At 52.8% G+C, this 26,329-nt stretch overlaps 1 protein-coding gene across 2 annotated transcripts in view; it reads left to right on the top strand.

The window, feature by feature from the left end:
* Nucleotides 1–26,329, top strand: part of LOC144947866 (uncharacterized) — a 54,743-nt gene that overhangs the window by 23,230 nt on the left and 5,184 nt on the right. Inside the window, exons 6-12 of one of the 2 annotated variants that reach the window (XR_013640112.1) lie at nt 831–944; nt 1,982–2,095; nt 3,065–3,178; nt 4,066–4,179; nt 14,958–15,071; nt 15,977–16,084; nt 16,822–17,153. Coding sequence is in view for 1 of the 2 variants with exons in the window: in XM_078877232.1 (XP_078733358.1) it covers nt 831–944; nt 1,982–2,095; nt 3,065–3,178; nt 4,066–4,179; nt 14,958–15,071; nt 15,977–16,084; nt 16,822–17,099 (956 nt within the window). In the remaining variant the exon portion in view is untranslated. Of the gene's footprint in view, nt 1–830; nt 945–1,981; nt 2,096–3,064; nt 3,179–4,065; nt 4,180–14,957; nt 15,072–15,976; nt 16,085–16,821; nt 17,917–26,329 lie in introns of those variants that run through there. The other variant, XM_078877232.1, reaches the window with a different exon arrangement.

Here is a 26,329-nt window from a genome sequence, read left to right on the forward strand (position 1 = left end):
GTTACATGTGCAATTACATCAGGTTACGTGTAAGACCTCTGCTAATTAGTAACGAGACAGATTACCTTGCTAACACATTCTCCATAAAATGCTGTTCAAGTCTTAATTCGTTTATGTATGTACATTGAACTTCTTTCACACCGTACATAACTAAACGTGGTAATCGGAGGTGCGGTATGTTTACTCCAATGTGTTACATTTTTACGGTGGTGGTGCTGGTAATGATAGTGGTGATAGTGATGGTGGTGATAGTGATTGAGATAGTGGTGATGCTGGTGATGCTGGTGATGGTGGTGATAGTGATTGAGATGGTGGTGATGCTGGTGATGGTGGTGATAGTGATTGAGATGGTGGTGATAGTGATTGAGATGGTGGTGATGGAGGTGATGGTGGTGGTGATGGTGGTGATAGTGATTGAGATGGTGGTGATGGTGGTGATGGTGGTGATGTTGGTGATGTTGGTGATAGTGGCGGTGATAGTCATGGTGATGGTGGTAATGGTGATGTAAGTGATGGAGGGGGAGCAGCAGCATTGTAGTTAGCGCACTGCGCCACGAAACCGGCGATCCAAGTTCGATTCCTGCTCATGACGAATATCAGTGGCGAATATTTGAACCGATCCTGGGCCTCCTCTAGGTCGACTCAGCCTCAAATGAGTACCTGGTGCGGTGTGTAAACATTGCCACTGGGGAGACAAATTCGGCCATGCGCGGTGCTGGCCACCCACCCCCTCGTGTGCCGTGCCGGCCTTCACAGGTGCTCGCTAACAGCACTTGCCCCAACAGTCTGCGAAGGCTACACGGGGGATCGTTGTCTTTGTCCCTCCGTAGACGTGGATGAGTGCGCCTCCAGCCCGTGCCGTAACGGCGCTCGCTGCGACAACAACGTCAACGCCTACGCCTGCGAGTGCCTCCCCGGCTACGCGGGCACCAACTGCGAGACGGGTGAGCCGCTCGGCCGGCACGTCCACGGCGCACGCCGCACGCCTCGTCCACGGCACCTCGTCGGCGCAACTGGCCGATCGTCGGCTTAGCGGCAGCGTTCCCAGCAGCGGATTGACCGCGCTGCTCGCGGCGAGGGAATGCCTTCGAGCGGCTTACCTGTGGAGGGGGCGAGCGCGAGCCGTTTCAGCGGCGTTGCTTCCGGACGAGCAAACTCGTGGCCCGGTGTATCTGTGCACGCTGAGCTTCTCTCGCACCGCACGTGGCCAGCCGTGCTCACGGGAGGCGCGGGGGAAGGACAACAAACTAAACACTAAAAGCGGTTCTTAGGAAGTGAGTTTTCAATCTCGATGAGTGCACGGCTCCAGCGGCTTGCTAATATCTGAAGGAAGAAGCGTTCCAGACGGGCCGCAGAAGCGCATCCGAAAGCGCTGCGATGCGGTGACCGCCGTCTTTGTTTCGATGGCCGGCTACAATCTGCTGCTGCTACTGCTGCTGCGAGGATGACGCCCGGAGTTCACGCGGTGATGGTTTATGCTCCTTGACGAGACCAGCGCGGTAGTGCGGTGTGTTTGTGAGTTGCAATTTACGTAAACGCCGTCCCCGCCGTATATAAATCTACCACGGTATCGACACCATCATCATTACTGTTATTGTGTCGTCACTTACGCATGCGCGTGTTCGCGTGTATGCGCGCGTGTGTGGGGAGCGTTGGTGTAGCGGTCAGCGGGCCGCGCTACGAACCCGGCGACCCGAATTCGATTCCCGCTCACGGCCAACTCCATTGACGATTATCTGAACCGGGTCCTGGGCCTCCACTAGGTCGACTCGGCCTCAAATGAGTACCTGGTTCGGTGTGTAAAAACATCGCCACTGGGGAGACAAAGGCGGCCGGGCGTGACGTTGGCCACGCACCCCTTTCGTGTGCCGTGCCGGCCTTCATAGGTGCCGCTCTCCAACAGCGCTTGCCCCAGCAGTCTGCACAGGCTATGCGGGGGATCTTTATTTTTGCGTGTCTTTGTGTCTTGCGCCCTTCACAGACATCGACGAGTGCGCTTCGAGGCCGTGCCAGAACGGAGCGCGCTGCACCGATGCCGTGGCCTCCTACTCCTGCGCGTGCCTCCTCGGATTCTCCGGAGTGGACTGCGAGATAGGCGAGTGGGCGCCGTCGTGAGATGTGCCTGGCGAGGGGGGGGGGGACTGGGGGGGCTGGGGGTGGCAGGGGTGGGGCCACGTCTCGCTTGCCCTGCCACGGCTCTCAATGATCGAATTTGGTTTTCTTTTATAATGTTTTAATATTTTTTTTTTATTATCCTATTATAATTGCTTATTATTTTATTGCTTGAATATTTTTGTCATTAACTCTTTATTATCGTATTATTTTATGTTATTACATTCTATTATTGTTATTTTACGCAATATTTTCCAATATTGTTATTTTTTTATCACTCTTTATAAATTGTCCCCGTGATGACGAGCCCACTTCGTTGAGCGATCATTTGCGATGTCGAGGGTCGCTTCTGACAAAGAGCTACGTAGCAGCATCATTAGCAACAGCAGCGGCAACAGTATCAATAGCAGCAGCATCATCAGCAGCAGCAGTAGCAGCATCATCATCAGCAGTAGCATCATCAGCAACAGCAGCGGCAACAGTAGCAATAGAGCATCATCATCAGCAGCAGTAGCCATGGTCAATCCTCTGCTGGATGAAGGCCTCCAACCAGGTAGCCGGCTCCTCTCGTGATCCTGTAATGTAACACTCCACCTGGCTCCTGCACGTGATCTGATGATTTCATCGCTCCATCTCCCCCTGGGAACGTCATCCGGGATGAATTCCCTCCCTTGGCCGGCACTCCGTTCTTCTTATTTTTATTTCTACTTAAACTTAAAAAAGTGAGTAGCACTTCATGGCAAGTCAACAGTGGCTGTCCAAACAAGACACTGACCCCTGCCAGTGGAATGTGGAATTCTCACCACTTGATCAAGGTCTACGTATGCCAATGAGCAACAACCCCATGCTCATTGAAATTTTTCGATTAATTTTGTATTTGTTTAACTTTGAAGTGATAACATTTAAGGCGTGTGTCTAGTAGCTTGTGTGTGTGTGTGCGTGTGTGTTTCAGATATTGATGAATGTGCGTCAAGTCCGTGCTACAACGGAGGGCGCTGCTTGAACGAGGCCAATCGCTGGAGGTGCGAATGCTTGCCCGGATTTCTGGGAGATCATTGTGAGACAGGTGAGTGGGTCGATGGGCGATGGGGCGAGTGAGTGGGTAAGTAGGTAAGGAAGGGAGTGGATGAGTGAGTAGGTAGTTGAGTTTGTTTGTGGGTAGGTGGGTGCGTGAGTTGGTAAGTGTGTGAATGAATGGGTAATGAGTCAGTTGGTGGGTGATTGGGTGTGTGAGTTGGTAAGTGAGTGGGCGGGTGGGTAATTGAATGAGTTTGTGGGTGAGAGAGTTGGTTATTGAGTGGGTGATCGAGTAGGTGAGTACGTAAGTGCATGAGTGAGTTGGGGTGATGGATGAGTGAGTTGGTGAGTGTGTTAGTAGGTGGATACGTGCGTTTGTGGGTAAATTAGTTGGTTTGGTGGTGATAGGATGAGTGAGTTATCTAGGTAAGTGCCTGTGTGTGCCATTGAGTGATTGACTGTGTTAGTGCATGAGTGAATTAGTTAATAAGTGAGTTGGATGAGTGAGATTATGAGTGTGTGGGTGAGTTATTGGCAGCTGGTGCCATGGGGAAAATGAGGAGGAGCAGAACCAGAAACTTGTATTAACTCTGGAGAAATCCGATGAGCTATGAAGCTCTGTTTTACACATGTCTCGCAGAGTCAAGGCAAGATGGATAGTCTGTCTGATTGTGCTCTGCAAGGAAGTGGCTGACGGCACGGAGAGATTTCGTGGTAGCAGACCATGGCGGAGCTGAGCAGCGCACGTGGCAGGGATAAGGTTGAGGAGGAGGGGGAGGGAGGGAGGAGGAGGGGGGAGGGAGGGGGAGGGAGGGGGAGGGAGGGAGGGGGAGGGAGGGAGGGAGGGAGGGGGAGGAGGGGGGAGGGGGAGACGTGGCCTGTTGTCCCCACTTGTAACCCGGCGGACGGCCGCTGTGCGGTGCTTCTCTTCCACAGATGTCGATGAGTGCGCCTCGAGCCCGTGCCGGAACGGGGGCCGCTGCGTGGACAGCACCAACGAGTACTCCTGCCGCTGCCCCGCCGGATACGCCGGGACCAATTGTGAGATCGGTGAGACGCGAACAGACGACGGCACATTGCAAACGGACACAATCTGAACCCCACAGCCCCAACACTCACCCACAGCCTCAACACTGACCTACAGCCTCAACACTGACCCACAGCCCCAACACTCACCCACAGCCTCAACACTGACCCACAGCCCCAACACTCACCCACAGCCTCAACACTCACCCACAGCATCAACACTGACCCACAGCCCCAACACTCACCCACAACCTCAACACTGACCCACAGCCCCAACACTCACCCACAGCCCCAACACTCACCCACAGCATCAACACTGACCCACAGCCCCAACACTCACCCACAGCCCCAACACTGACCCACAGCCCCAACACTCACCCACAGCCTCAACACTGACCCACAGCCTCAACACTGACCCACAGCCCCAACACTCACCCACAGCCTCAACACTGACCCACAGCCCCAACACTCACCCACAGCCTCAACACTCACCCACAGCATCAACACTGACCCACAGCCCCAACACTCACCCACAGCCTCAACACTGACCCACAGCCCCAACACTCACCCACAGCCCCAACACTCACCCACAGCATCAACACTGACCCACAGCCCCAACACTCACCCACAGCCCCAACACTGACCCACAGCCCCAACACTCACCCACAGCATCAACACTGACCCACAGCGCCAACACTGACCCACAGCCCCAACACTGACCCACAGCCCCAACACTGACCCACAGCCCCAACACTGACCCACAGCCCCAACACTGACCCACAGCCCCAACACTGACCCACAGCCCCAACACTGACACACAGACTCAACACTGACACACAGACTCAACACTGACCCACAGTCTCAACACTGACCCACAGTCTCAACACTGACCCACAGACTCAACACTGACCCACAGACTCAACACTGACCCACAGCCTCAACACTGACCCACAGCCCCAACACTCACCCACAGCCTCAACGCTGACCCACAGCCTCAACACTGACCCACAGCATCAACACTGACCAACAGCATCAACGCTCACCCACAGCCCCAACACTGACCCACAGCATCAACACTGACCCACAGCCCCAACACTCACCCACAGCCTCAACACTCACCCACAGCATCAACACTGACCCACAGCCTCAACGCTCACCCACAGCCTCAACACTGACACACAGACTCAACACTCACCCACAGCCTCAACACTCACCCACAGCATCAACACTGACACACAGACTCAACACTCACCCACAGCATCAACACTGACCCACAGCCTCAACGCTGACCCACAGCCTCAACACTCACCCACAGCATCAACACTGACCCATAGACTCAACACTGACACACAGCATCAACACTCACCCACAGCCTCAACGCTGACCCACAGCCTCAACACTGACCCATAGACTCAACACTCACCCACAGTCTCAACACTGACCCACAGCCTCAACGCTGACCCACAGCCTCAACACTGACCCATAGACTCAACACTGACACACAGACTCAACACTGACCCACAGACTCAACACTGACCCACAGACTCAACACTGATACACAGACTCAACACTGACCCACAGTCTCAACACTGACCCACAGACTCAACACTGACCCACAGCCTCAACACTGACCCACAGTCTCAACACTGACCCACAGCCTCAACACTGACCCACAGCCTCAACACTGACCCACAGCCTCAACACTGACACACAGCCTCAACACTGACCCACAGACTCAACACTGACCCACAGCTCCAACACTGACCCACAGACTCAACACTGACCCACAGCCCCAACACTCACCCACAGCCTCAACACTGACCCACAGCCCCAACACTCACCCACAGCCCCAACACTCACCCACAGCATCAACACTGACCCACAGCCCCAACACTCACCCACAGCCCCAACACTGACCCACAGCCCCAACACTCACCCACAGCATCAACACTGACCCACAGCGCCAACACTGACCCACAGCCCCAACACTGACCCACAGCCCCAACACTGACCCACAGCCCCAACACTGACCCACAGCCCCAACACTGACCCACAGCCCCAACACTGACCCACAGCCCCAACACTGACACACAGACTCAACACTGACACACAGACTCAACACTGACCCACAGTCTCAACACTGACCCACAGACTCAACACTGACCCACAGCCTCAACACTGACCCACAGTCTCAACACTGACCCACAGCCTCAACACTGACCCACAGCCTCAACACTGACCCACAGCCTCAACACTGACACACAGCCTCAACACTGACCCACAGACTCAACACTGACCCACAGCCCCAACACTGACCCACAGACTCAACACTGACCCACAGCCCCAACACTCACCCACAGCCTCAACACTGACCCACAGCCCCAACACTCACCCACAGCCCCAACACTCACCCACAGCATCAACACTGACCCACAGCCCCAACACTCACCCACAGCCCCAACACTCACCCACAGCATCAACACTCACCCACAGCATCAACACTGACCCACAGCGCCAACACTGACCCACAGCCCCAACACTGACCCACAGCCCCAACACTGACCCACAGCCCCAACACTGACCCACAGCCCCAACACTGACCCACAGCCCCAACACTGACCCACAGCCCCAACACTGACCCACAGCCCCAACACTGACCCACAGCCCCAACACTGACCCACAGCCCCAACACTGACACACAGACTCAACACTGACACACAGACTCAACACTGACCCACAGCCTCAACACTGACCCACAGACTCAACACTGACCCACAGACTCAACACTGACCCACAGCCTCAACACTGACCCACAGCATCAACACTGACCAACAGCATCAACGCTCACCCACAGCCCCAACACTGACCCACAGCATCAACACTGACCCACAGCCCCAACACTCACCCACAGCCTCAACACTCACCCACAGCATCAACACTGACCCACAGCCTCAACGCTCACCCACAGCCTCAACACTGACACACAGACTCAACACTCACCCACAGCCTCAACACTCACCCACAGCATCAACACTGACACACAGACTCAACACTCACCCACAGCATCAACACTGACCCACAGCCTCAACGCTGACCCACAGCCTCAACACTCACCCACAGCATCAACACTGACCCATAGACTCAACACTGACACACAGCATCAACACTCACCCACAGCCTCAACGCTGACCCACAGCCTCAACACTGACCCATAGACTCAACACTCACCCACAGTCTCAACACTGACCCACAGCCTCAACGCTGACCCACAGCCTCAACACTGACCCATAGACTCAACACTGACACACAGACTCAACACTGACCCACAGACTCAACACTGACCCACAGACTCAACACTGACACACAGACTCAACACTGACCCACAGACTCAACACTGACCCACAGACTCAACACTGACCCACAGTCTCAACACTGACCCACAGACTCAACACTGACCCACAGCCTCAACACTGACCCACAGTCTCAACACTGACCCACAGCCTCAACACTGACCCACAGCCTCAACACTGACCCACAGCCTCAACACTGACACACAGCCTCAACACTGACCCACAGACTCAACACTGACCCACAGCCCCAACACTGACCCACAGACTCAACACTGACCCACAGCCTCAACACTGACCCACAGACTCAACACTGACCCACAGCCTCAACACTGACCCACAGACTCAACACTGACCCACAGACTCAACACTGACCCACAGACTCAACACTCACCCACAGCCTCAACACTGACCCATAGACTCAACACTGACACACAGACTCCACACTGACCCACAGACTCAACACTGACACACAGACTCAATACTGACCCATAGCCTCAACACTGACCCCGAGCCTCAACACTCACCCACAGCCTCAACGCTCACCCACAGCCCCAACACTCACCTACAGCCTCAACACTGACCCACAGACTCAACACTGACCCACAGACTCAACACTGACCCACAGACTCAACACTGACCCACAGACTCAACACTGACCCACAGCCCCAACACTCACCCACAGCCTCAACACTGACCCACAGCCCCAACACTCACCCACAGCCTCAACACTGAACCACAGCCCCAACACTCACCCACAGCCTCAACACTCACCCACAGCATCAACACTGACACACAGACTCAACACTCACCCACAGCATCAACACTGACCCAAAGCCTCAACGCTGACCCACAGCCTCAACACTCACCCACAGCATCAACACTGACCCATAGACTCAACACTGACACACAGCATCAACACTCACCCACAGCCTCAACGCTGACCCACAGCCTCAACACTGACCCATAGACTCAACACTCACCCACAGTCTCAACACTGACCCACAGCCTCAACGCTGACCCACAGCCTCAACACTGACCCATAGACTCAACACTGACACACAGACTCAACACTGACCCACAGACTCAACACTGACCCACAGACTCAACACTGACACACAGACTCAACACTGACCCACAGACTCAACACTGACCCACAGACTCAACACTGACCCACAGTCTCAACACTGACCCACAGACTCAACACTGACCCACAGCCTCAACACTGACCCACAGTCTCAACACTGACCCACAGCCTCAACACTGACCCACAGCCTCAACACTGACCCACAGCCTCAACACTGACACACAGCCTCAACACTGACCCACAGACTCAACACTGACCCACAGCCCCAACACTGACCCACAGACTCAACACTGACCCACAGCCTCAACACTGACCCACAGACTCAACACTGACCCACAGCCTCAACACTGACCCACAGACTCAACACTGACCCACAGACTCAACACTGACCCACAGACTCAACACTGACCCACAGACTCAACACTCACCCACAGCCTCAACACTGACCCATAGACTCAACACTGACACACAGACTCCACACTGACCCACAGACTCAACACTGACACACAGACTCAATACTGACCCATAGCCTCAACACTGACCCCGAGCCTCAACACTCACCCACAGCCTCAACGCTCACCCACAGCCCCAACACTCACCTACAGCCTCAACACTGACCCACAGACTCAACACTGACCCACAGACTCAACACTGACCCACAGACTCAACACTGACCCACAGACTCAACACTGACCCACAGCCCCAACACTCACCCACAGCCTCAACACTGACCCACAGCCCCAACACTCACCCACAGCCTCAACACTGAACCACAGCCCCAACACTCACCCACAGCCTCAACACTGACCCACAGTCCCAACACTCACCCACAGCCCCAACACTGACCCACAGCCCCAACACTGACCCACAGCCCCAACACTCACCCACAGCCCCAACACTCACCCACAGCCTCAACACTGACCCACAGCCCCAACACTCACCCACAGCCTCAACACTGACCCACAGCCCCAACACTCACCCACAGCCTCAACGCTAACCCACAGACCCAACACTCACCCACAACCTCAACACTGACCCACAGCCCCAACACTCACCCACAGCCTCAACACTGACCCACAGCCCCAACGCTCACCCACAGCCTCAACGCTCACCCACAGCCCCAACACTCACCCACAGCCTCAACACTGACCCACAGCCCCAACACTCACCCACAACCTCAACACTGACCCACAGCCCCAACACTCACCCACAGCCTCAACGCTCACCCACAGCCCCAACACTCACCCACAGCCTCAACACTGACCCACAGCCCCAACACTCACCCACAGCCTCAACACTGACCCACAGCCTCAACACTGACCCACAGCCCCAACACTGACCCACAGCCCCAACACTCACCCACAGCCTCAACGCTAACCCACAGCCCCAACACTCACCCACAACCTCAACACTGACCCACAGCCCCAGCACTCACCCACAACCTCAACACTGACCCACAGCCCCAACACTCACCCACAGCCTCAACACTGACCCAAAGCCTCAACGCTAACCCACAACCCCAACACTGACCCACAGCCCCAACACTCACCCACAGCCTCAACGCTCACCCACAGCCCCAACACTCACCCACAGCCTCAACGCTGATGCACAGACTATTGGCTATTGTCCGATCGTCCCTTCCTGCTAATTGCCACACTTCTATTAACGGCATGGGATGGTGGCATTCATCTTGTGTGTGTGTGTGTTCTCTAATTCGTGCTCTTCCTCTTTCTGAAGTCAAACGGTGGCTGGTTATTGTTTTTGTTGTTTTGGATTGTGCTCTTCCTTTTAAAACAATGAACACCGCAGCGACTTCCACGCGCGCTTGTTGGCCAGCGAGCTGCTTCGTCAACCATCCTTCGCTGTCTCCCTGAGCCTACTTGCTGTACAGCCACTCCGCTCCTGGGAAGCCCACCCCACAAACTGAACGCTGTGAAATAAAAAAAAACGAAATCACAAGAACTCATGTAATTTGATTCAAATACATTTCAGATTTCTTTTTGGGCTTGCCAGGAAAGCGTCACCGAGTACTCGAAGATTCGCTTTCAATGAGCGTCTCGTCTGAGATGATCGTCGATTTGTCGTGTGACGCTTACAGAAAAAATTATAATTGGAAAATAACCACGCTCAGTGAAATATTTGTCTTTTGTCAACGTGACACATTTTTTGCTGATTGGCCGTGTCGGGTGATGGAGGGTTGCGACACATTTAAAAATAACGCGATCTAACCCAAAAACCTTTATTGTGACCCACACTAATTTTAACACGTTGGCTTTCGCGACCAATTTTATTCATAAAAAAAACGTTCTTTTGTGTTCCAACACGTCATATCTTGTGGGTAAACTCACCCCCGTCGTAGCAATTTGGAATTCCCACCGCTGGCCCTGCAGAGCCGTCAATGGGGTGCGTGCAACGATGCCTCGATGCTCGTTTTGAGCTGGGATTCGCTTCGGCTCTCTCTGACGTTTTGCCGAGCCGGCGAGCCCTCGTTGCAGTGCTGCGAGGGGGTGTCGCGACTTGCAGCCTCCGAGTCATCGTGGACGACGACGGCGCTTTCCTGGCGCACCTCGTAGCTCGCGCACTCGCTCGCTAACACGTGCTCGCTCGTGTGCACGCTCGCTCGCTAACACGCGCTCGCTCGCTAACACGTGCTCGCTCGCTAACACGCGCTCGCTCGCTAACACGTGCTCGCTAACACGTGCTTGCTCGTGTGCACACGCGCTCGCTAACACGCGCTCGCTCGCTAACGCGCTCGCTAACACGCGCTCGCTAACGCGCTCGCTAACACGCGCTCGCTAACACGCGCTCACTAACACGCGCTCGCTCGTGTGCACGCTCGCTCGCTCGGCGTTCGTCAATCTGCAGCCAACGATTAATTATTTTTATTATTATGCTCAGGAAAATGCTTAATCGAAGCCGGAAAGGTTTCCGGAGCGCAGTTCCGCACCCAGCCACATCCATCTCGCCGCCTTGCATTTATCCCCATTGTACCCTGCATTCCTGCAACCTGCTTGTAGGGCTATATACATATAGGGCACACTAATATAGAACTATTATTCTTATGGATATGCATACTTTGTACTCTAGTGGTAGTGCCTTACGCCGATAACCATGACGCACACATTGGACGTTGGGCACGAGTTGCGTGATGTACAATCCCCACGCGTCATGTTGGAGCACCTTGGATGCCGCTGGAGGCAAGAAAACGGCAACTGATTTGAGAATCGAATACCTGGTGACCAATTCATTCAAATTGTTCAATCCTGCCCGCCATCTCGGCTAGTTGAACAAAAACACACGAATCGCCAATTGTTGCCCCAGTAGTGCCGCTGCAGGAAGTTGTGTCTCGAGTTGACCGCCACGTCACTCTGGAAGCAATCCTACAGGCAGCAGGAGCCTCGCAAAGCAAGTGAACAAGAGCCGCTTGGGTTTACATATCAGCGCAACGGCACAGCGGGGCACCATCGCTGTTCTAGAGAGAGAGAGAGGCGCTGTCTCAGTCACAGGCCGCAGTGCTGGACCTCAGCCTAGAGCAGGGGAGTTGACAGCACGAGTGGCTTGGGAGCCTTCTACAGAAAGATGTTGTTGGAGGGGAGTAGAGAGTGCGTGGAGGGGAGTAGTGTGAGATCACAGGGGAGAGGTAGGTGAGTGCGTGGAGAGGGGGGAGAGGTAGGAGAGTGTGTGGAGGAGAGTGAGAGGGGAGAGGTAGGTGAGTGCGATCTTTACATTGATTCGGGAGTGGTTTGGAGCTCGTGCAGGGATTTAAGTATCGGAGCGATGCGGTCTCCGTTGTGAGATCACCAGGTGAGCAGTCTGCCTGTCGCGTTCTGGATCTCGAGTTTGTAGGTGACGGAAGTGGAGAAGTGAGGGAAGTGGTGAGGTGAGGCAAGTGGGGAGGTGAGGGATGTGGTGGTCAGGGAAGTGGGGTGGTGAGGGATGCGTCACGAAGGCTGCAGTGGAGGAGTTGCAGCAGTCGAGCCGCTAGGCCGTGTAGACTCCGGTGAGGGCTATGGGTCTCACCACCCCCACCACCAGCAGCAGCAGCACAAGAGGTGAGCGAGCGATCCGGCGGCCGTGTGAGAGCGTCCCACGGCCTCCGTGGACCCGCGCGCCTCACTCGCCGGCACGCAGCCGCTGCTTGCTCGCTAGACGCTTGGCCAAAGCGGCCCCCCCCCCCTCTTGCTGCCTGGGCCCCGCTGTGAGGGGAAGCGGGCGAGCCGCGGTTCCCCGCCGCACGCTAACGCCTTGCCCTGGTCGTGTCCCCGGCTCGCCGTGTCCCCCCCGTCGCATGGAACCGTTGGGGGAATTTGGCCCCCTCCGAATCGTCTATAAGCAGAGCCTGAGCCCACAGCAGCGCCGACGGTCGAAGAGGGTAAGTTCCCCCCCTGCGCTGTGGCTACTGCTGCTCGTTGTCGTTGGTGGTCTTACTCCTGCAGTCGCTGTGCTTGTGTTGACGTTCGTGGCTCGGATGCCGATGGAGGTTACTGCGCAATGTTTGTCGAACTTCTTTCGCGTTGTGCGTGGCCAACGGCGCTAATCGAAGGTGGCGGGGGTGGGGGGTGCAACAAACTAATCGGAAAAATAAGTTCTGAAGAAATGAATTTCAATGGGGATGATTTTAAAGTGCATCGTCCCAGTGGCTTCCGCATATCGGAAGGAAGAGCGTTCCAGACGGCCGCCAAAGCGCACCTGAAAGCGCCGCGCGATGCGATGACCCGCTGCCTGTGTTCGATGAACGAGCCAAAAGCCGCTGTTCCTGCGAGGATGACCGGAGTATGCGCGGTAATTTACGCTCCTTGACGAGATGAGCAAGGTTTTGTGGTTCATTTTGTGGCAAGCACTTTGTGTGTAACGAGTTGCGACCTTAGAACAATGTATTCATTCGGCAACCGTACGGATAAATCGGCTTTATAATCTCAATGGCTGGGTGGCTAGATGAAAGGATGAAAGTAATCCGTTGAATTGTTGTGGATGAACTGGCCCTTGCCACGGGAACGTGGAAATATATATCCAGTATTCCCGTGTTATTCGAGAACTTGTTCTACGCGATATTAGCTGTCCGCCATTCGCATCTGGAATTCTTCACGTCTCCATCGAGAGAGAAATAATTTTAATTTATTAAGCGCCCCGAAGACAATTTGTTCTCAGGGCACTACACATGGCAAGGCCGAAAATAGTTTACCATCGATCAAGGACAGAAGATGCGCAAAATCACCGTCAACCCCACGTGTGAAGCCTAGGCACAGTGAGCAATGCACAATGTGAGGATCTTAATGATCTCGATGTAATAGACACGTGGCTGAAGGAGGTCATGCATGTAGGGAGGAGCAAGTTTATCTGAAGGCCTTCAATACCGGCAAGAGAATCTTCAAATTAATGCGGGGTACGGACAGGGGGCCAGCGAAGAGACGGGAGCACAGGTGTTGTGGTGTGATCCGCAAAGGGTCGTGCACCAGTTTGCACCCTGGCGGCCGCGTTCTGAACAAACTGCAGCCTGTTTAAGGCGCTTGCTCGGGGTTCCATGAAGCAGGGCAATTGCGGTAGTAAATGTGGGAGAAGACAAATTGTCGGTCCTTCGGTGGGTGCACTGATGAAGATGTGACAGAGCCAGGGTATGTTTGTTAGGTGAACACAAGAGTTTCTCGCCGTTCTGTCTACGTGAGAATGAAAGGATGAAGTTTGATCGAGAAGAGTGTTGATCTCATGTGTTTGATAAACGTTCCAACTATCAATAACCAAGTGAAGAGGGATTGAATTGGATACCTGTCGGGGTGTACCGATGAAAATTAGCTGTGTTTTATCATCATTCATTTCAAGGACGTTCCGAGACACCCAGGCTTTTGACATGATACATTGACTGTGCTAATCATGAAACCATCCAATCCCAACCGTAGGTAGATCTGGGCGTCATCTGCGTAACAGTGGCAGCTGAGCCCTTGGTGTTGCAATGCAGCTCCAAGTTGGGCCAAATAGGCAGAGAACAGGATGGAGCCTATTACTAATCTCTGCAGGGCACCGTGAGCAGCTGAGTTAGCTGTGGATGTGTCGGTACCCATCCTGACGAATTGCGGTTCGCCGTGGCTGAGGATCAAGCTGAGATCGGCTGGTGCGCAGGTGCAGTGCTTGAGAACTCGGATCGATTAGGGCGGACGGAATCCGGCGGATTTGAACACGGGACGTGAACCGTGCCGGTTGGGTGCTCGGAGCCGTATCGGACCCTAGACCCCAGGACCCCCGGCCCCCAGGGCTCCTGGTTCCTGGACCCCAGGGCCCCCGGATCCCAGAGCCCCGGGGCTCCCGGGGGCCCCCAGGCCGCGGTGGGATGCTCACGGTCCCCCTGTGTGGGTTGCGTTCCCCTCCGCGTGCAGAGATCAACGAGTGCGACTCGGGGCCCTGCTGGAATGGGGGCACCTGCATCGACCAGATCGGCTCCTACTCCTGCGTCTGCATCGAAGGCTACTCTGGCCGAGCCTGCGAAACCAGTGAGTCCCCAGACATCATCGCCACCATCACCTCCATCATCGCCACCATCACCTCCATCATCACCGCCATCGTCATCGCCACCCATCGGTTATCTTGGCCTACAATGCATCTCTGCATGTTGACACCTTATTAAGTATTCAGTCGCCTCCTTGTCACTCTTCTATCGCTGCTACGTGGTCACTGTTCCCATGAACGCCACTCATTGATTCCTCCACCCGTGTCTCATCCACCCCACTGTAATCAACCACCACGCTACAGGTCACTTCGCCACACTCACCCACTCGCTCACCCACTAACTCACTCACCCACTCGCTCACCTACTCGCTCACCCACTAACTCTCTCACCCACTCGCTCACCCACTAACTCACCCAACCACTCACTCACCCACTCGCTCACCCACTCAACCATCACGCTGCTGGTCACCTCAGTTTAACGCGTAGTAGCTCGGCTTTCGCGACCAATATTATCCGTAATAAAGGTTTTGTTTTCTCTTTAGGGTTAGATCGCGTGAGTATGAATGCGTCGTTAATCCCACCACCACCCGACACAGCCAATAAGTGAGGTTTGTCACGTAAACAAAACATGCCAATTAGTTACTACTTCAGCCCACCGGTTGTGTGTTGGAGAGTAAACCCGCTACTACATTCACAATTGCAGTTCTATGACGTTTCGCCGGTAACCGCAACAACCAGCCAGAGTTGTGTTTGAAACTGACGTGGCGACCGCCGCCTCCCAAGCCACCCCTGGGAAACTTCGCCAAAAGTACCCCCCCCTCCCCCCTGAGCAAACAAACTCGGCCGAGGCGTTCCCGAGTGAGAGAACACGATGGCGGCGAACGGAGGGAGCGGAGCGGGGAGCTGAGCCCGGGGGAATCCGGTGTCGCTCCGCGTGCCATGCGCGCAGATCTCAACGCATCGGGCTCGGTGGCTCCCTGGGTGATGGGAGCGCTCCTCTCCGGCCTCGCCATCATGGGCCTCACCTTCTCCCTCGTCAAGTCCGGATACTTGGGAGGTGAGTGTGCTCGCTCGCTTAGTCACCCCCCCACCAATCGCAACAATTCTGGCTCAAGCCACACATTCACCCTTGCCAATAATTCACCCTTCCGGTCGGTCGTTCGCTCACGCCATCGCTCGCTATCTCAATTCGGTCACATTCACACGCACGCAGTCAACTCGCACACCCATCTTGCCATTCATTCACTCACTCAACCACCCAGCCGCAAACCTACACACCCGCTATTCATTCTCTCCACTCACTAATTCATGTATTTACTTGCTCGCCCACCCACCCACCCACCCACACCGACCCACCCACCCTTCAGAACTTCTTTTTGTGTTTAGTTTGTTGTAATTTCCCCCGCACCTCCGATTAGCGCAGTTGGCTACGTACGGTGCAAAAGAAGCGCGAGAGAAGTTCAACATATATACAAGATCCCCCATATATCTTTAACAGACTGTTGGGGTAAGTGCTGTTAGCAAGTACCTATTAAGGCCAGCACGGTATACGAGGGGGTGGGCGGCCAGCACCACGCCCCAGTGGCGATGTTTACACACCGCACCAGGTACTCATGTGAGGCTGAGTCGACCTCGGAGAGGCCCACGACCGTTTCAGATAATCGTCACTGGGAATTGAACTCGGCCCGCCAGGTTAGTAGCGCAGCACGCTAACCGCTACGCTACATACACACGCACACGCCTCCTCCTCCTCACGCCTCCGTCCCTCCACCTCCCCCTTGTGTACATCCACAGCGAGGCAATGGACAATGACCAAGGTGCACCCTATCGGCAACTCCACGGTGGCCACCGTGCGCGGCACGGCGGGGCCGTCGCCGGCAGCGGCGGCTGCTAAGAACGCGGCGCGCTCCAAGCCGAGGAGGTTTGGCGGCCCCCGGCTCCCCAGGTTCCTGCGCGCCAAGGAGCTCAGCGAGCAGTTTGAGAGCAGCGTCCCGCGCGGGGACGACCCCAGCCCGCTGCGCCCGCCCGGCATCTACCAAACCCTGCAGAGGGAGAAGGCCTTCATCAAGTAGCGGGCGGTGGTGGCGGTGGCGGCGGTGGCGGTAACAGTCGTGGGTGGCTGTGAAGTGAGCGAATGAATTTGGCGGTTGTGACATTGCTAGAGTCAGGAAGGAGCCGTGCTGAGTCTCGCGACTACTTTTCTTTTTAAATGGTCGTGGGCATAAGGGATTGTCGATTTCGCGAATTTGTGATTTAGTAACGTTAGGCTTTCCGCGGTCGATATTATGATTCGTAAATTAACGCCCTATTTTTGAGACACGGTTATTGTGGAATTCCTGGCTTTTTGCTGAAGATGCTGGACGTAGTTTTCGAGCAGTAGGTTATTCGTAGTGCGAATCAAATTACAATCGTAAATAAAAAAAAAGAATTGTTTAAAATGTCACACCAACGAACGCCAGGGCGAGGTGGGTTTGAGGCACCCGTCCACACGTTCCGGTATTTTAATCTATTCGAGGTGCATTGCAAAAGTCTGTCCGTGAGAATCGTCCTCCAACTTCACTCACGGTGAGTGAGCCGAAACAAATAACGACAATTTGTGGGATAAAATTCTCGTACTCGTGACAATTTTATTTGTTTCGGCTGCGCCAGGTAGTGGAGGGTCTTGCGACAAAATATGGCCAACAATCTGTTATTGCGCCATGGTGGCGAGATGTTAACTACCTCGCCTGGTATACAGGAGGTCTTGGGTTCGATCCCGACCCTGACGCCTGCTATATATTTGGAATTTGCATGTTCTCCCTCTGGTCGTGTGTATTTTTCTCGAGGTCCTCCTGTTTTTTCCCTCCACATTTAGAAACACGCGTTTAGAGTATTTGGCTGCGATAAGTGGAAAAGAAGAAAAGCTACATCGCTCAGTGGGCCTTACCTTGTAAAATAAAAAATAGTTTCGTTTATTATTAATCAGTTATCTTATAGTCATTATAATGATGATGATGCATTTTACTTAGGAGATCTTCATCGAGTCTCAAGGTTATCCATTGGATGTGCTCTGCTTCGGGCTGTTTTGCGAGTACTCTAAAGGACGATGCAATGCTAAAATTATATATGTATATACAGTATACAAATATAATAATACTAATAAAATATATTTTAGAAAAATAGGAATAACACAAAAGCCTTTTTTCAGGAAATGGCTCGGTAATGTTAAACGTTTTTAGAGGTTAAATAATATTTAAGACGTAAAAAATATATTATTAAGCATTGTGGATAATTTTTATTCCAAAATAAGTAACGCCTCCTTCCCAAGTCTGTTCTCCAAGAGTACATTTCAGAAAGCCGTGTGGCCAATTCAGACGTGTAACAAAATACTTACATTTTTTGTCACGCGGAGAGATGGATATTGGAAAGACGCGTCTTGATTGTTACGTGTTGGCGTAAGCCACGCAGCGCCTTCTTGTCTCATTTTTGTATCGGGTGACGAAGCCTCGTGTGCACCGCGTCGATTCGAGCGTTACAGCACCGGTCTCGAAGATCCATACACGGGACTTGGCTCGCACGACGAGGGAGGCGACGACGCCGGCTTGCTCTGGGGGTACACGACGGCCGTGTCGAGGCAACGGGCCGGCGCCGCCGAGCTCCTGGGCTTGACCGTGGATGTCAGCCGCTCGCGACGCCCACCGGCTTTGCGAGCTGAGTTTGTCTCTGCCCCGTCACCAATGAATGCGCAAAACCCCATCGAAGAAGAAAGCTTGTTTTTTTACTTAATTCAGCTTTACCAAGCTATGAGAGATAAAGATGAAAAAAAATTAATGCTGTACACCAGATGATTAGCAAGTGGTGGACGACCCTGCTTCGTTTGGGCGAGAGGTGCCGATGGAAGTGGCTGCTGCAGGAACGGCTCCTATTAAAGCGGCCCCTATTGCAGCGGATCCTATGAAAGCTGCCCTTGCTAGAGCAGATCCTATTGGCGTGGCCCCTATTCGAGCAGATTCTATAGGATTCATTCCGGGCCAACAGCCCACACTGCTGATGACTTTCGAACCTGGCCTTGGGAAACCCCTTTCGCAACCCGTGTGGCAGAGTGTGGAAGTTAAAACATATAAAGTAAAAAAGCTTGACTTAGAGGTGGGGAGAGACCTTCATCCAGCAGTGGATTGACAGAGTGATGGACATTATTATTATCGCTGCTGCTGCTGTTGTTGTACATTCGATGCACTCAACGATGGCAAGTCACAATAAACACGGTCGACGAGATTTCTATCGATGGGCGGACACGAAGATGTAACACCGTTGTTTTGATAGCGAGAAGGTCCGTTCAAAAGCCACCGGGAGAGATCAACACAATGGAACACACCTACGTCAGGTTAACCGCCCATATTTGTGCCGGCACGGCCATTCCAAACGTTTAGCGGCGGTATTTTTGGTGCCCCCGGTGTTTCTACCGGGACGTGGGTTTTCGCTGGGCCGCTCCCCGGGTTTGGAACCGGCGCCGTGTCCGACGTTTCGCACCCGCGTGCATTCCGGAGAGGAAGCTGCCAGAGCGCGCGGTGCCGAAACGTTGGACGTCGTGCCCAAACAACCCGGCCACGCCACGCGACCCAAACATAAAAAAAACATAAAACTAAAATAATAATAATAATCTATCGACTGTTGAAGCCAATCGTCCGGTAATAGCCGTGTCACTCAAGTTCACGCTTCTCCGCTACGCCACTCACGTGCTGCTCATTATCCGCGCGCTTTATGACAAGTTCGTACTTTGGGCGCCCTCTGCAAGCTCTGGCATAGCGTCTGTGAAGGTCTTTCTTTCTCACTGAATGATTTTGAAATTGAATTCGTGTGCTCGCGAGTCCTAGTGCGGGTGGCACAATCGCAAATGTCCCTTACTGAAAACAGCGTGTGCTCGCTTTTTATAAATGCTTCCTTTACTCTACACGGAGATATACATACACACAGTGAAACGCCTCTTTATCTGCCAATTAGTCCAATTTACGAATCTATCCACGGATCCTCCTCCCGCCGTTTGCGCATCCATTCCGTTCACACGTTTGCGCACACTTCCGGGAAGAGCCGCAACAAATTCACCCTCTCATCCATGCCCAGCCCCAAGGTTCGACCCAACCGAATGAACCCAGAGGTCATCTTCCAGAAGTGTGATTGTTACGTGGACACATGCAGATTCATGTCAATAGTGGCATCCGTCAAACTCACCCCTGTTCAGTTAGGGCCATCTTTCGAGGGGGTTGTTCTGAAACTTCGAGCGCTTTAAACAGGGCCCTACGTTAACAATGAGGAAAGTACATGACATGTCTTTTTGTTTTTTGGTAATTGTAAATATAAATGACCAATGTTCAGGGTCTCAAAGGGGTGCTTGGGGATTAAACCCCCCCTCGATCCACCGCTGACTGCCCCCCCCGCCACGGTGGCTAGGAGATGTTCACGACCTTGCCTGGTATGCAGGAGGGCGCGGGTTCAACCCCGACCCCTGACACCTGGATTCTCCCCGTGGCCGCATGGACTTTTCTCTGGGTCCTCCAGTTTTTCCCTCACGTTATGAATCAACGTGCATTTAGAGTATTTGGCTGCGATAAATTTGCACGTAATAATCCACGTCGTTGAGCGATCATTTGAGGCCAGGTCACTGTTGACAAAGAGCTATATAGCAGGTCAGTGGGCGTTACCTGGTGAAACGTAAATCGTTTAGTTTACGTATTTAGCTTGATTAGCACCTCCAATTAAGTAGGTTGGCTACGTACTGTGCAAAAGAAGTTCAAGACACAGTACATACAAGGCCCCATTTGTCTCTTTCACTTTTGGCACCTGGTGCCTTTCTTGTTTGGGTCACGCCCCCTTAGTCTTTAGGCCCCGCCTCTTGCTGTGTAAGCCCCGCCCCGTCACCCTGAGCATATGGGGGTTGGGCTGTCACGTTATCACTGCGATTGGATATCACACTCTACATTGTCACTGTGATTGGATATCACACTCTATATAAGCCGGCTTGAGGAAATAGACATTAGTGCCCTGTTGAGCAGTGTGCTTCTGACGGGTCCAGTAGTAATTAAAATGAGGTATTTATATTAAAAATTGTAATTTTTTGACAAAAAAAAACAGCAATTCTCCAAGCAATTTCTCGTTTCGTGATTAAGGCAAATAGGACCGACCCGCTGTGACATTATGCACCGTCTTTTTTTATGTATAAATAAACATCTTTTAAAAATACCGCCGTTGTTAATCGATCGTTTCATTACCGCGCCACTCGAGATCGAGTGGCTGCCTGGGCCCGGCCGGGCGGGCGGCCAAGCGGCCTCTCAAGGGCCCTCGTGGCCGCGGCTCGAGCCCCGAACGCGGCTTCAGCGGAGAGCGAGAGAGTCCAAGTGCACTTGAGTAGACGACGGGCAAAACACTCGTCGACCCACCGATGGGCATTTCAAAGGGTACCCAGGTGGCAAGTGTGCTCGTCGGGAAGGGCTGCACACAAACTGCACGCGCTGGTATCGAGCCAGCCTTCACAAAAAGAAAGCTGTCCGCGGTTTTTGTTTGTTAACGAAATTAATGAGCGCACTAACAAAGGCGCTTTTTTGTAGCGGTTTACATCGCGTGGATATGTGTCGTTAAACCCGCCGCCACCCAACACAGACAATTAAGTGAAGTTATTTTTCACGTAAACAAAACGGTTCTGTGTTGGAGCGTTAAACCCACAACGTTTACAATTTGTATGCGACCTTTCGCTGGCTATGAAATCCTACATCATCGGGCGATTTTTACCAGAAAAAAAAACCTTCGTTACGAATATTTGGTCGCGAAAGCCTCTACGTGTCAAACGTTTTTTTTGACCAGCGCACGAGTTTTCCGTGAATGTTTGAAAGAACATCCCTCGCTACTCGCCAGTCTCCGGCTCCAGTCGTTGTTTGCCACCTCGGAGGTTATTTGTGAAGACGCAAAGTCGACCAGCAGCTGCGATTGCTGAAGGACAGCAGTACGTTTCCGCTCTCAAGGAAAGCTTCACCCTGACATGTGGCTGAGACGCTCCGTTGCGTGACCTGCAAAGTGACAGTCTTGCAACTGGCATGGATGGAGGTTGTTCACACGTCACTGTTTTAATAATAATTCTAATTTATAATGCGCATTCCATCCTAGGATTCCAATGCGCAATGCCTGAAAAACAGGAAACAAAAACAGAGCCAGGGGCAACCGACGAAAGTAAAGAGGGAAGGCCACTTCAGACGAGATGGGTTTGTTGTGTTCAGGCTGATTGCAACAACTACAAGGGGAGAACGCCACTCACCATAAAGTGGTGGAAAGTAAACTTTTTGATTTGTTTAAATGTCTCACTCCAGTCGACAAACCCCTCCGTGGTCTTGCCCCACGCTATCGTGCTTCTGTCTTCTCGTTACTACTCTGTCCCAGCTCAGGTTATTCTCGCAGCAGCAGCAGAGGCTTTTGGCTGCTGGCTATCGAACAAAGGCGGTGGTCACCGCATCGCGCGGCGCTTTCAGATGCGCTCCTGCGGCCGTCTGGAACGCTCTTCCGATATTAGGAAGCCACTGGAGCCACGCACTTTTAAATGATCTAGATTGAGAACTAATTTCTTTAGAACTGCTTTTGTGTTTAGTTTGTTGTCCTTCCCCCCGCAGCTTCGATTAGCCGCGGTTGGCTACGTGATGTGCGAAAGAAGTTCAACAAACGTACAGGTGGCAAGGCGTATTGGACATGATCTGTTTACGTTACATAGCCCGGCATGGGCAAACAAGATATACAAATGGAACAGAAAGCATTTAAACCATTTTATTTCTGGATTTTGAGCATAACACTTAACAGAAGAAGATTTTCAGTTAAGTTTTTTTTTCTTTGAACTCCCCCCAATTAAAGAAAGTCTGACTTTAAACAGCAACCATTTGCGACAAATATACACAATTCATTTTTCACAACTCTTAAATAAGTTATGGTAATTTTTTTTACACATGATAGAAGGTAAATGTGTGTTCGACATATACAGAATAGAATTTTACCATTTGTGAATAATAAAGAGAACGGAAGTAGTTTTTTTTTACAAGCATTATGTACAACCCTGGAACATATGTTGCAGCATTCCATGTGTATACACGATAAGTGTGGCTTCTTAGGCACGCCAAAAAACACAACATCGAAAAAGCATGATATCATCGAAAGAAATGCATCTGTACATCGAAACATTACACCGCTCGACAAACTTCAAAAAGTATGCAAGCATTCGCCCGCACCGTCAGACGCTCTGGAAAGAAAGACGCAACCTCAGCACACTCCAGAGACATTTCAGAAAATAAGTGTTGCATAATCTGGAGAATACGGATTTGATACATAGGGCCCAACTGTCTTCCAGAAGATGATTAAAGCACATCTTCTCGACAGAAAAAAGCATTACCGTGTCCCGCGCATTATAAGACGCCAACCTCACACATAACACTTTGGGGGCTGCATCTCCGATCCCGGTAGGGGGTTTGCGTGTGACCAGATTCGTACAACTCTATTGGAACTGGGACACAAGTTTGGGGATGCCTCTTGCTTTTCCGGAGCATCTTACCGTTCGGAGAACGCGGTAATAGGAATCGTCTTACAATGTACACCCATCAGACAGAGTAAAACAACGCCGTGCGACCCATTCTCAAGCGGCTCCGCGATGGTGAATTTGCCGCGCAGTTCCCTGGGACACGATGGCGACAATCGCGATCGTGACACCACGGGCGGGAGAGGCACCCGCCGCGAGAACGTGGAATGTCCGTCGATGGATGTCGGGTTGCGTTCGAGCCACAACCTCGCGAACTCCGACACACGCGCCGGGAGCCGAGGAGTGCGGGTCCGCTGGCGAGTTGGCTCAGGGCGGATATGGCGACTGTCGGCCGTGCGACGGACTGCCGGCACCGACCGGCGTGGTGAAGTATGGTTAAATGCCCCCCCCCCCTCCCACCCCTTCACCCACGCGTGGCGACGTGAGGAAGTCATCGTCGTCCAGCAGCGGATCGCCACAAGTGCTGTCCGTGCTCAGGTCACGCCATGCTTACAACGCACCTCCGGATTATCACGTTGGCTACCTACGGTACAGAGAGAGAGGTCATCTCTTTAACACGAAGTCGTCGTCGGAGGCTTTCGCGACCAATGTTATCCACAATAAAGTTTTTTGTTTTGGGTTAGATCGCGTAAATATGAATGTGTCGTTAAACCCGCCACAGTATTTACGCGATCTAACCTTTATGAAGGTCATTCAATTGAGTTTGACCGTTGGAGTCAAACCCTCTCGCACCACCTGAAATGCCAGGCGGGTCGTGAACACCCCCAAAAGTGGGAGGCTGAGCCACCCCCCGAAATGTCAAAACCCTTTTAGATAAGGGCCCTACTATTTCTGTAGATTTTTTTACTGATAATTACCAATGCAAACAGCAATGTTCGAGGTCTCAAGAGAGTGGGGGCAGCAATAACGCCCCCCCCCCCCCACCGTCCCCCCACCGCCTCCCCCACCGCCTCCACCACCCAGGGATCTGACACTGCTTCTACCCATACCATCACTTTTAGTTGTTAACGCAGCGGTGGTTTGGTTGAGAAAGTCAACTTGAGCCACCCGAGATCAGGCACAGAGCGGAGTGTTCACGTGTCACCTGTTTGGCACGTGATGGGTCGATTGCCGTGAACCGATGAGCTTTACAATCGTTTGCACATTTTCACGAACAAAGATTTCACCACCACCATCATCATCATCACCAGATAAAGCAAATATTAGCACGTGCGTGATGTCTCTTGTACATAGGTGGGCGTCTGGTTGGCTTGCGATAACAATCATGCACATGTCAAATTACTTCTGCATAACAACAACAACGACAGCAAAAGCTCCGTGTCCCGAGGATATTTCAAGTCGACAAGCAGCGCAGCGTTTGATTCAGCCATGGAAGCTTATGACGATGCTGATGATGGTGGCGCAGCGGTTAGCGCACTGCGCTACAAACCCGGCGACACGAGTTCGATTCCCGCGCACGACCAATAACAGTCGCGAGTATTTTAACCGGTCCTGGGCCACCCTTAGGTCGACTCAGCCTCAAATAACTAACTGGTGCGCTGCCTAATACATCGCCACAAGGGAGACAAAGGCGGCCAGACGTGGTGCTGGCCAACCCACCCCTCGTGCGCCATTCCGACCTTCATAGGTGCACGCTAACAGCACTTGCCCCAACAGTCTGTTAAAGGCTATACGGGGGCTCTTTGATGATGATGGCGATGAGGATGTGGTTAAAGGTAAAGGTGCTGCCCTGCAATCGCTTGCTCACGGCACTGCTAGCAGAAGGGCACTCCACTCGAGTACGTTCCAGAGAAGTGTTCAGCGATGCTCTCCCACGCTGCCCCACGTGTGATGAGCGAGATGTATGGGGTGGGCGGCCCCCCCCCTCGCTTGACCCTTCGCTTGACCCCGCGACACGCGCCACCGTGCCCACGTGGTGCAGCGTGCTTCAAAACAATGTGAACACTTCCGAGAATGTTTCTCTTCTGTCCCTTGTAGTTGACTGAAATGGCAACGAGATCGACTTTGGTGCAAAGAAGAAAGGTTGTTGAAGCTGTTAACAAACATTTGTTATCAGGTCACAGTCTGTGATTATTATCCGTTCTTTTTCCCATTAAAAACGATAGTCCCATGTAATTGTTAACATCTTTTTGAAGCACCCTGTATTTAATCTGCTGCTGCTGCGGGGGATTTCTAAGACACTTGGCCGCTGTTTCTACGGCCGCGCCAGGCGATGGGAGTCAAACCGGCGACCCCCAGGCTTGCAAGTGCAGAGTGCGGAGCGCCGATTGCTGCGGCCAGGGCATTGAGGATAGCGTTGCATTTGAATGGACGGCGGTAGAACGCCGGCAAACGAATGTCCTTGACAATTCAACAGACGGTGGCGGAATTAATTTTAATTAATGATGGCGGTCACCGTGGTGATGATGACGACGATGATGTCCGTGCGCAGGTGTAAACCAAATGAAAGGTTTACAAGTTTACCAACGAGAGGGCGCGTGGCAAGCCCACGTCGAAGACAGCGCCACGCGGAACCCCTTCTGGACACAACGCGCGCGTGACGCTGCAATGTGCCGACGTGAAATCAAAGTTAACGTGACAACCATGACTTACAAATTCATATATATGTACACAGATACATATATATAGTTGTTTAAACCCATTGCACACACATTCATATAGGTAGTCAATACAGCGGATCACAATCATATTCTACCCTGTGCTTTGACTTGTATACAGAAGTACATCTCCATGTACAGAACGTTAACGTCATATATATTT

Source organism: Lampetra fluviatilis, chromosome 47 (assembly GCF_964198595.1).
Source record: "Lampetra fluviatilis chromosome 47, kcLamFluv1.1, whole genome shotgun sequence".
Lineage (NCBI taxonomy): Eukaryota > Metazoa > Chordata > Hyperoartia > Petromyzontiformes > Petromyzontidae > Lampetra > Lampetra fluviatilis.